The sequence below is a fragment of the Haemaphysalis longicornis genome, unplaced genomic scaffold (genome assembly GCF_048455015.1).
Source record: "Haemaphysalis longicornis isolate Haplotype H1 unplaced genomic scaffold, Haemaphysalis longicornis Haplotype H1 scaffold_1, whole genome shotgun sequence".
NCBI classification, from domain to species: Eukaryota; Metazoa; Arthropoda; class Arachnida; order Ixodida; family Ixodidae; genus Haemaphysalis; species Haemaphysalis longicornis.
Window position 1 is genome coordinate 424,655,291 of NW_027526203.1, and position 12,180 is coordinate 424,667,470.

Consider the following 12,180-nt stretch of genomic DNA (forward strand, 5'->3'; position numbering starts at 1 on the left):
GTTGGTGAGTCTTCTATGAGGCCGATGAGTTGAAATAGAGGATGCCTGTGAAAGAATATCTAATAAATAGGGTACAGAGGGTACAAAAAATCATAGCGCTGCATGGACAAGAGCCAAACTCGAGGCTGAGCCTGTGTACACAGTAAGAGAGAGAGAGAGAGAGAGAGAGAGAGAAAATTCTTTAATGAGACCGAAGAGGTCAGCCCTGCATAATGCTGGGCTTGCTACTTCAGATGGTTGGTGTACATGTGATGCGGGTTAAATGCTAACTTGCATAATACAAATAAGAAAAGGAAAAACGAAAGAAAATACACCAGACACGCACACGCATAAAAAAATCGACAGAGGCAGTCACAGGCTGGAGTCGAGTCCAGAGTATCTAAGAAAACGCACAACAGCTTTAAAACCCCGCGCCGCACTGTATATAGTCGCTGTTGCAGGTGGCTAAGAAGTCCTTCATGCTGAGAGTTCTCGCCCGTAACAAACTTCGCGCGTCATTCGCTCCGAGTGAACACGTGGACAAACACAGAACAGGTGTTCAGTGTCTTCTCGTACACCGCAAAGGGGACACAGAGGTAATGCCATCAGCCCGATTTTGTTAAGAAAGCTTTTGGTAGGCTACTTTGAGGCGCAGGCGATGTATAACACACCCTGTTTGCCTCGATAAACCGTGAGGTATACGAAACGTACACTGCGGGTCGAGAGTATAAAGGGGGACGTACTGCAGGTCCGGGTTCCGCCAGTGCTGTACCAATAGCAGGACAAAGCTATTGTTTCTGTCCTCAAACACTGTCCATTGCTCCGCAAACATCTTTGTGGTGAACGAGATGCACGTGTCTATGGAGACGGGCTCTTCGTTTTTTTTTTTTTTTTTTTTTTTTTAATAATTTCGAACCCTTTAAATGAAGCAAATGAATTGTGCTAGCTGCCTCATGACAGACCCGAGCTTGCTTCCGCTCTTTTGGGGACATCGCATGGCCGTGCACTTCTGCACACTTCAGCATCAAGTATGGCTATGAAATGCGCATGCGCCAGGCCAGTGGCGGTCCTAAGGGGAGGGGGGGGGGGGGCTTAGGGGGCGATCCCCCCCCCCCCTGCCCCTCAAAGAGGTCCTCAGCTTCTTTTTTTTTTTTTTTTTAAGCCTTCCGGTTGCGCGAGGTTAAATCCCACTTGTGCGAGGCCGCAAACGTGTTGTGAACGTCAGAAATGCGGGCTCGAGCCAGCCGTTGCACCACCTAAGGGGCGCCAAAAAGTACTGTGTCGCTAACACAAATCACGGTGATTTGTGCGCAAGCGGGTTACACCACATTACGCGCACACGCCTGCATGGTTATCACCTCCTCCGCAGAATTGGCGCAAGGAGGGGAGCGGTTTTTTATTCGCCCCCCCCCCTCCACCACAAAAGACATAAATAAAAATCCCCCCCCCCCCCCCAAAAAAAAAAAACCAATGGGACCCTGGGACCGCTACTGCGTCAGGCTACAGAGGTGTTTCCAATCACCAGTTTTGTTTCAAGTCGCCATCCAAGCAGCAGTCTGCAGCGTGTTCCGATGTAAATTTCATTCGGCGTACAGACTGCAGCAATTTCCTTCTCGTACTACTTTACCCCGGCGATGCAAATGAACGCACCCCGATAGATGTCATATACTTATACGCGCACTAGAGCCATATACTGCGCCACAAGGTAGAGGCTTAGCGGAGCAGCCGCTGCCGCCACGAAGCCTGGCCTTCATTTTTCAGAATTAAGTCGACGTGCTGTTTTCCCCGTGTTGCTAATGAACAACGCTCTTTCGATAGCGGCGCTTCGACCGGTGAAAGGGGCCTTCGAGTGAGACGAATTTCTAGGAACGCCATTCGTTTCCCGAACATGAAATACCCTGCGGGAATGGGCCGTGTCCTAACGAATGGGGATAATCATGATTAAACTTCGTCGCCAATTGCCGCCGTGATTACCCGTGTGCACATCCCGTTCCCCTCATTGTTTTGTCGACTTGCGGCCATGGATGGCCAGCGTATAACCAAGTTTCCTTCGGTATTGATCTTCCTGTCTTCTTGCTCCCCTCTACATTTTCAGAAGAGCGCAGCGGAGGAGTGAGGGGGAAAGACTGCGGGGTTGACGTAGCCGGCCTCTTTCTCGAGCGCCTTTGTGCTGCTTTCACTTTTGGGACGGTGCTGCCTTGTGGGAATTGCGGGCCGAACGACGCCGCAAATCGAAACGCTGTCGCGGGCAGTCGTACACGCCTGTACAACGCGGTAGCCAGCTCGGCCTCCCGACACTAGTCTCTTGCTGCTGTGTGGTGCGAGGATGGCTTTTCACTTGCCCAACGCTTCTTCTCTTTTCGTTGCCTGCCCTGTTGTTGCTTCTTCCTGACTGTTTTTTTTTTTTCTCGATGTTAGACTTCCTCTTCGAAAATTTGTTTCGCCGTACAGTTTTATTGGGAAGAGGATTTAGTGTATTGCTACAAAAAAAAAAAAGGGGGGGGGGGGTGGGGTCATCTTTGTTTGTGTTCCTGGCGGTGTTCCGCCGCGCCGGGTAAAAGCCTGAGAATACTGCTCTGACGCTTATGTGATTTGTTTCAAAGACAATTCTTCTTGTTTCAAACTATGGCCTCCCCACGGTCCCCCCCCCCCCCCTTCCCTTGAGCGCTACCAGCGCGTAGTATTCATGCATCGTTGGCTACTTCCTTGTGCGCAGGTACGGCATGGACCTAAACGGCGCCCGACGCAAGAACGCCACCAGAGAGACCACGAGTACGCTCAAAGCCTGGCTAAACGAGCACCGCAAAAACCCCTACCCTACGAAGGGCGAGAAGATCATGCTCGCCATTATTACGAAGATGACGCTAACGCAGGTACGGGTTGCACGGGCACTACTTCAAGTTTGACATGCCTTGCAGTTCGTTGCGCTCACACTTGAAAACACTTTCTTCCTAATGTTATTATTCACAATAGGGGCAGTAGAATGCACCTCCGCGTTTAGGAGCAGGTTTACTTGCCCGCGTAGAGCTGCACTGTCGTAATCTGAAGTTGAGTAGGAAGGTCGGCGAAGGGTTTGAAAAAGTGCGCAGGTCTTGAAGCGGAAGCAGTATACCCCGTACCTTTACTCTTACACTTTTCTACAAGTGTTTCTTATGTAAAATGGTGGTTGCCCTATATACTGATGGTTGCGGCCCTTTTCCGGGCAGGTGTCCACGTGGTTTGCGAACGCCCGTCGCCGGCTAAAAAAGGAGAACAAGATGACCTGGTCGCCTAGGAACCGATGCGACGACGACGACGACGCGGACGGAGACGACGCGCCGCCCGCGCGACACGACTCCAAGGACGGCCAGGGATCGGCGGCCGCGTCCCGCCAAGAGAACAACAACAACTCCTCGTCTTCGTCGGAGGCTGCGGCGAGGGCGGCCGAGGAGCTGGCACGCAGGAACCACCAGTTGATGGCCGCTGCCGCCGGCACGGCGGGCCTCTCGGAGACCCGCAAGAGGCCGCGCGACGAGTCCGACGGTAAGTGGACCCCGATGGTATTCGATAGGCCCCTTTCCTTCCGTCATGTTGAGGCGCAAAAAAGAGCTTTTAGTATTGCATATTAAAGTCGGTGCAATAGTGCGTTTATTTCAAGAAAGCTGCAAACGACAGAGCATTTCGGTCCCCAACACCTACATGTTGCGTACGCAGCATGACCTGATTATCGTCCTATATACCTGCATGCCCCAGTGATTAAGCGCTGCGTAAATAGCGCTTGTCTGTCGTCTTTTTTGTTATCCTTGCACCTGGGCGCTGTTTTCCGGGATCAAGCGAAAACGCAGCCTAATGAGCGGTATTTTCAAGACAAGCTCTTAAAAGCACATGCTTACTATAGGAAGCAAGTACGAAGTGAAGACGGGCGCCATTCCAGTGTCTGATAGTTGGGCGACTGCTCTTGCGCAACTGGTGCAGATTTGGTGGACGTGGACGACGACTCTCGGTCCTCGGACCTGACCGACCTGCGGCGGCCAAGCGGTGCGTCGCATTCGTCTGAAGAGCCTCGGCATGGTCTGCAGCAGGGCGGCGGCAATTTGTCGGACGCCTCGCTGTCCGATTCCGAGTCGTCGGCGCGGACTCCGGCGGCGTCTCCCAATGGCCACAGCGACGTGTCTTCAGCGCCAAAGCCGCGCATCTGGTCCATCGTGGACACGGCCACGTCGGGAAGTCCGAGCCACAGCCTGCTGTCTCCGGGGGCGCCGACGGCCGCGGCCGTGGCGGCGCGCATGGCGTCCCTGCAGCGCTCGGCGCGGCTCGACTACCTCTCCCCGTACCACAAGACGAGTTCGTGGTACGCCAGCACGCTGGGCGGCCTGGGCGGCGGCTCGTTCCCCCTGTCCACGGTGTACAGCGTGCCCACCATCATGTCCCCCGCGGCCGGGCTGGCGCCCGTGTCTGCCGGTTCCCCCCTTACGGACTCCACGACGGCCGCCTCGCTGAGCAGGTTACGGACTGCCGCCGCGTTCTCTGCGGCCGCCGACATGGTTCTGCCCAAGCCAGCGGCCGGACCACCTCCGGGACCCTCGGGTGCCTTCAACCTGAGCCGGCTGGCGCCGGCGCGCTCTTCGGCGGCTGCCATCGCGGCCGCCGTCGCCTCTACCAGCAGCAGTAGTCCCTCGACGAGCCAGGCAAGCGCACCCCAGCCCAGTCCCTCATGAGGCAGCGCCCGGCGACGGCTCCGAACTGCTACCGGTCGCAGCGCAACGACCCGCGCGCCGGTCCGCCAGGAACTGCCGCCACGCTTTCCTCTCGAGGGATGAGCGGACTTCGTCGCCATGTTTCCCCCGCATAGTGCCCGCGTGCGTGCGTGTGTGTCTGCGTGTGTGCGCGTGTGTGTACGTTCCGCTGTCCCAGCGTCGTAGCACTGCATGTAGACTTTGCCGTTGTATTGACGGGCGCACCCTAGAAGACCTCCCTTCCTCTGGCTGCTGTGTCGTGTGCGTGACGCCAGCACGCTGACCTTGTGCTGAACTATCATCATCTCGAGCTTCCTACTCAAGCATGGGGCATTTATTTGTTATCACTGGTGACTTCGCGCCCACTGAGCGCCGCTGGACTACGGCAAATGGCGAGATGAGGGCGCCACCGGCGTTCAACCACTGGTCGTCTACAGTCTACGTTGCGCCCATCCGGGCGCGGAGGAGCCTGCTTTCGGACGCATCGTTTGTAGCACGCGCTGACAACTATGAAAGTAAGAATAGTGCGCGGACTTCTTCCCCTCGTCCCTCCCAACCCTTGTACATAGAAACGAAGAGAGGAGGAGATACGTTTCTCCTGTTTGCTGCCGCCTCCGTACATTTGATGTCATTTCGCATCGTTCATGCCAAGACCCACTCGACAAGCCCCCCTTCTCTCTCTCCTCCCCCCCCCCCCCCCCCCCACGCTCTCTCTTGATCTGCTGCTCTTGTGCGCGGGCTAGCCTTGATGAGACAAACACGGTGGTTACTTTATTACAGCTTTCTTGTAGTTGTTTCGTGGTTAAGCACGTTAAAAATTGCTGTAGGCTGATATTTTAGAGCATTTGCATATTTTGTAATAACTGAAATCGCTTCGGGTTCGTACTGAATGAGAAACTAAACATTCGATGTGTTTGCATTGAAGGAATGTCTTCTGTTATGGCATATTCGCTCCTATGATTCATATGGAGATTTTTTTAGTCAGCGGTAAACGCTCTGTGTTGCATGTAGTGGGTACCAGCGTCTCTGTGATTTTGCACGCGAGGGTTTCGGGTGGCTGTGCTGGTTTTCAAGTGCGCGCTTCGCCCCTTCGTATGGCGCTTTTATGTGGTTTTCCTGATTCCGACTTTTGAACTTGCCAGCCGATGGGAAGACGAACACCCGTGAGGTATTTTAGGAATATCTGAATCAGGCTACATATACTCTTATTAAGCTTAAGCTCTTCCTCAATCATGGCGGAGAGACGGCCGATTCAAAAACTGTTACAGAGGCGCGATGCTATAACACAACTAACGGAAGCTTTAAAACTGCAGACTAGCATCTTTCGATTTGAAGCTTGCTTCTTCTTGTTGTGTTGCTACTGTTTTGTTCGAAACCATTTTTAATTTTTTTTGCCTTCCTTTCGATGATCACTTTCACCGTTGGAGTGAAATTACTTTTAAGCAGTCGTGACTGCAGTTCCAAACTTCGGGCATCTTTTTTTCACGTTTTCATGGTACATCGTCGCAGAGATCGTTATCCGCGGGTAGAAACTCTTCGCTTGGATCAGGTCGTTGATTGTGTTCGCTTGTATTTAGTTACGAGCGATATTGTTGGCGAGATCACAAACGTCCTGGTGTGTAGTACGGTGGCTCGATTGAGGGCCCGAGCTGTGAAGGAGTGAGCTTTTGAGCTTCGAGCCTGCAAGACACTTTGTCTCTACTGGTCAACAATGCTTTGTCCGGTGGCGCCCAGTGAGGTGGATGAGAAGCGAGAAATTTCGCCGGCATTCTCGCGCATGCTGGTCTAGAAGAAAGATCGTACTATTTCGACTATTTCACGGTGTCACAAAAGGCAACCCAGTGCGATTCGCCAAAAGGCCGCCTAGGCGATAGCGTATGGCGCGCCACAAAGCGGCGTGCCGCCAAACTAAACTGTGATTCCTCGTGGCGGGCAAAAGGTAATTTAAACATATCAGTAGAGTTGCAATGTGTGCTCTCATTTAGGTTACCCTTGAGCAGGTGTACATGAGTGTGTAGACGTGCAGAAAGTTATCTAGGTGACCGGGGTTTTAAGCGGGAAAGAACATTGCGTCAGTTTGTCGCGCGTGTATAGCTGAGGCAAAAAAAAAAAAAAAGTACGCTGCCTTCTCTGTATTCTCAAAAGCCAACACGGGGTTCAAGTGTTCAACGCAAAAAGAATACTCTCGTTACTTATGGTTATTTATTTATTTGTCCTCCAGTCTTTTTCGCATCGTTGTGAACGCAGTGCGAAAGCCCATCGAAGGGACAGCAAGACGAGGTTGCGGGTATACCGTGGCGTCAGTAGCTCAGCTAAAAGAAATGAAGGCAACGTAGGGGCTCTCAGACTTCGCGCACGTCACATACAGCTTTACGAACGCACTGCGGTAAAAGCTGCTTTTCAAAAAATTGTAGCATAGCAGTAAGAGCTAATTCTAATGCGCTTTAGGTGGTTATTAATATATGCACACTAGTTGAGCGAACTCGCCTATAGAGGCGTCGAAAGCTAAATCGCCATTGATCGTTTCGGTGATTCTTTCGGTTGTGCAAGCGAACAGATTGATGCTCAGTGATCTGCTAGCCTGGGCTCTAAGCTTTAAGCTCGGATAATTTCGTCAATATCGAGCGTTTCATGCCTAAATTAATTCACAATAAAAAAAGCGTACGCTATTAGTACCACGTTGCCCCCCGCTCCAGCGGCTGAAAATTGAAGGAGATAGTGGGTGTTCTTTTTTTTTCTTTAAAGTATACTAACTGACCAATTTATCGCAAAATCCACTGCCCGGCGTCTGTATTAGAGAAATGGTTCCTAAATCCACGTGACTGCATAGCGTTTCGGAGCGCTTGTTTCACATTGATAAAACTCAAGAAAGGGACTCCACTGGTACGCAATGCCATTGGCTGGGACATGTTCCACAGCGCCTGCTTTGCACGAATTCAATCGCAAAGCAAAACTCAAAAACATACTCGCAGAGCGAAACTCGATGGAGTATTCAGCGGCGTTCAGTTACCCATTAATGCTCTCGCATTATTCACAACTTATAAGAATTGCTTAGGTGTCCTCCGAGTTTTTGTTATTCTCAAAATCATGTGCTCAGTTGTAACAAGACGGATGATTTTTTTCAGTGTTTCTGAAGTATCCCGAATTTTCGTGCTGGCTACAAGGGGAAAAAAAACCGGGTGTCAGGTGGTAAAAAATAGCGGAACAGACATGTTGGGGTGTTGATAGTTCATTGCGTTTTTCTTCTATTCAGTTGAATGTTTGCCCAGCGGTCCCGCAGCACATTTGTGAGTTTCAGAAGAGTGCGTGGTGGTAGCAGGAATTGCGAACAACTTGTTTAATTTATGTTGCGTGATTATGGCGACGCTAGTCGCGAGCAAGCGGAAAATAAAACGCCAGGGACGATATAATACGTCTTCGCGACTGCGCATTAGTGAAAAAAAATATTTGCATCTCACCCAAACAAGGCTCCTATAGACATATCACAGGACACACTTATCGTGCATTTTTTTTTTAGTGTGTGCTGCGCAGAAAGCCAAGTTGCTTGGGGCGTGCATCACAGTTGATGAGCTAAAATAGCATTTCGGAACATTCTTTGTCGTCTCGTTTTTTTTCTCTTTTTTTGGTCCGACAGTGTCTCTCACAGCCTGTACGCCGACTGACGGAAAATTGTGAAATTTGTTTCACCCGCGAGAATGGCGAATGTTAACGCCCGATTCTGTTCGGTTGGTGACGACCATGGCTCGCTTCTCACGGCCAATACTCTTTGCCTTTGTATCGAAACGGCTGTGCCCACCACTCTGCCAGGGATATCAGCCGCTCGCGCCGCAGCAACTCCTCTCCTTTGTCTCCTCAGGGGTGCAGCTGCGTGTCCCCCGAAGTGTTTCATACTGTGGCCGCTTCTTCTACGGCGCGAAATTTGAACAGCACCTGTTGCGGACGCAGCGTTTCAAAATGGCGTCTTGGTGCCGCTACTCTCTCCCGATAGTGCGGCTCCGTTTTCTCAAGTGTGGCGCGCGGCTCTCTGCATTTCGAAGTGCGCCAAAAGCAGCGCGCAAGGAGGCTTCAGCAAGAGGTGGCGTGGAGGCACAGTGAACTTCCGTCTCTAACTTATTCAAAGGCAATGGTGCAAAAAAAGACTGTACATATTTAAGAAGTGAGTGATGCAGTGTGTGGATAGAAGGAAACGCAGGATGGTGGATTTCCGACCCTGATCGCAAAACAGAACGTGAACTTTTCTGTAATATTTTATTGTTTTGTTTTGCGTGTCTTAGTTGTTGATTTCACGTCCTGAGCCTCTTTATTTCCCCCCTTCGAGTTGCTATCACGAGTGGTTCACTGGAAACCACGACGGTGACAGACTGCGTGTGTAATACAGTAAAATACAACGTGTTGGATTAAAATATAGTGATGAGAAAAACCTTACAACCGTTTCATGTCCTTCTATCCGGCGGGCGTGCCCTGCCGGCTATATCTGCATGCGTAGTGTTTGCGCTCATCGTCTGCGCTCATCGTCACTCACAACAATTGTGTACCAACTCCTGCAGCAACATTCCTTGCGAAAGGACAGGTAAGCGTACAGTCGTATTTTGAATTATGTATCAACACGACCGCTGAATAGCTGTGAGATGCGTTATTTATTGCACGAACGGGGACATGCAAATTAACTGGGGGCCAAAAGAAAACAACAATGCCGGACGAACACTTTCTTTTAATGAAGATCTACGAATAAGATGACTGCTCTTAAGCTATGATATTTCCCAGATAGTTTTCCGCAAAGGCAGTCAACGAGAACACACCAGGATGTTAACCTAACAGCAGTTCGCTTTGGCTTGGACCCGGGAAAAACCGCAGTCTTTTGCCCGAAACAACTATAGCGCCAACCGCGTTTGCTGCGTCCGCGTGCTGCAAAACGCGTATTCTGTTCGGACCGAATGGCCTAGAGTAAGTATTGTAGAGCGGCTGAATAAAGCAAAATACGAGCCCCTGCGAACCCCGCTATAATTTTCGGGCATGGGAGAATAAGCGTGACGCCTGCAAAGCAAGTTTAGGCTGTGGTTCCAATTGTCCTATTATTTCCAGCCAGTAACGCCGTGTGAGGTCTCAGCAAACAAAATTGCGTGAATCGCAGTTTCTTGTAGCTGTAGCTAACGATGTTAGTTGCGTCAATAGTCGAAACAATGCCTTACTCTGAGTTTACTTATTAAATAACTTTCTCGGAGCGTGGTGGCAAGACAATGAGGTTAAGAGTTTTGTACAATCCAGACTAATTTGGTTGAATTTGTCAATAATAAAAAAAAAAAAACTAACCGACGATTACACTTTTTTGTAATGGGAACCTTTAGCATGGCTGTTGAGATATTATTTATTGCGATAATACCATGCTTCATTGCGATGTTATACCTATTCAAACCACGGCAAAACTGGACGTCACTCAGTCGCACTCACTAAAAAAATATTTTTACTCAAGCGCTCACTCGCGCTCACGTTCACCACTCGCACTCACTCACTACGAATTCACTCACTCACTCGCTCACACAGACAGACAGACGGACGGACGGACGGACGGACGGACGGACGGACGGACAGACAGACAGACAGACAGACAGACAGACAGACAGACAGACAAAGTAGCCCAAGCAAGACCATCGTGTTTAAAGCCTTCGTGCAGAAGCGCTCGCGTTCCTGAAGCGGTGCTGCTAAGAAAATCTCCGAACGAAGGCACGCAAAGCGACCGTGTGTCTGGACGTCAGTGACGGAGCTTCTGCACGCCGCTCACGAAGCACTTCACCAGGCGCAATGACGTCGCACTCAAAGCCCAATTTTGCCATGTCTCGGCGTCACCGGCGTTATAGGTGACAGTTCGCGAGGGGTATATGTTCCGTATATCTGTATGAGTAGAAGGTTGGGTGGGTTTGTCAGGGCCATTTTCGACCGTATTAACCGGTTTGCGGTTCGCAAAAAATACAGAGGGCTCTACGGCCGTTTCAAAAACTTACGAAGTGCTAACAACGGTCTTTCCTTAAATAAGTTATGGTAATTCACAAACGCTGTCCCGAAATACGAAGCACCACAGGGTGCACAAAGTGCAGCCAGAAAAATCTTGCTATTTCCCCAACCCGTTTGCCGCGACTGCCGTGACTATACTTTGGCTATTACTATTGGGTGGGTCCATCTCGCCCAAGATAAAGTTCATGAAAACAACTTCAACATCAACATCAAATTTAATTCCCCTGAGAAACAAATACTTCTAACCCTCGCTTGGCACAATACAGCGCACTCCCATTCCCGAAGTACCCACCCTCCTTATATTGGGTGTGCCTATCACTACAATGGTTCCGGCACCATCCTCCTGGCTCAGCTACACAAAACAGTCACACAACTCACTGGTCCTAATACGACGGATACGGGGATCCACTCACGGCCTCAAAGTGCAAGACACCTGCGGCCTGGTCCAAGCATTGCTGGTCAGCCGCATAGCCCATGGAACTCCTTTTGTCAACCTAAAACCACAGGAAGCCAACAAGCTCGATGCTCTAATACGGAAAACTTACAAAGCTGCCCTTGGACTCCCAACTTACACTTCCAAGGAACGCCTGCGTCGCCCCGGCCTGCACATCAGTGAGGTACTAGAAGCCCAGCGCACGTCACGCCTCCATCTCACTCCCTCAAGTAGACGCGTTCTACAGAACATTGGCCGGCCCACCCCATCCACTCAACACGAACTCCAACGCATCCCCCTGTCCATTCGTCAATGCCTGAAGATTAGCCCGGTACCTAAACATATGCACCCTTCCTTTAATTGGTGACGTCGCGAAGCCTGGGTGAAGATGCTCGACAAACGTACGGCGCCGACTCCCAAACACGATATACAGACATTGCTCAAACTCTCGACAGCACGCGCACCCCCCTAGTTACCGTGGACTCGAACGGACATCTCGCCACAGCCGTCACCTCAGCCAAAGCGCTTGCCATCGCCAATGCCACTACCGCACACCAGCATCAACCATACGTGACCGTAATTACAGACTCCCAGCAAACCTGTCGTCTGTATCAAGCTGGCCTTGCACCACCCCACGCCCTCCCCGTGCTGCAACACATTCCCTAGGACATTGAAGTTTCTATCCTCTGGACCCCAGGCCATGCTGGCCTTGCAGGGAATGAGGCAGCTCATGCCACAGCCCGCGATCTCCTCGCCAGGGCACTCCCATCCGCGAGGACGGACACCGCCGGGCGCCTAATCTCTGACCATCGAGTACTAACTCGGCTGGATTCTACCTACAGCTCTATCTTCGTGCACTACATACACACCAGAAGAACGTACCCTCTCCCACACAACAGCCGCTCCAACTACCCAACTCCCATATATCGGCGTCTACAAACGGAAACTTTTTACAACCATACTATCTTCTGCCACATGTCTCCGTCCCTTTGACTTCACAACTGCTCACAATGTGACACCCCCCTCACAACCTACCACCTTGTG

General features: G+C 51.1%; 1 protein-coding gene across 2 annotated transcripts in view; it reads left to right on the forward strand.

Annotated features, from left to right (window-relative positions):
* The window catches only part of LOC144155679 (uncharacterized), a 150,138-nt gene extending 141,016 nt beyond the window's left edge, over positions 1-9,122 (forward strand). For both annotated transcript variants that reach the window (XM_077687275.1, XM_077687276.1), the window contains exons 5-7: positions 2,696-2,852; positions 3,186-3,501; positions 3,934-9,122. In XM_077687275.1, the coding sequence (XP_077543401.1) occupies positions 2,696-2,852; positions 3,186-3,501; positions 3,934-4,676 (1,216 nt within the window). In that variant the 3' untranslated portion in view covers positions 4,677-9,122. The remainder of the gene's footprint in view (positions 1-2,695; positions 2,853-3,185; positions 3,502-3,933) is intronic.
* The last annotated feature ends 3,058 nt before the right edge of the window (positions 9,123-12,180 follow it).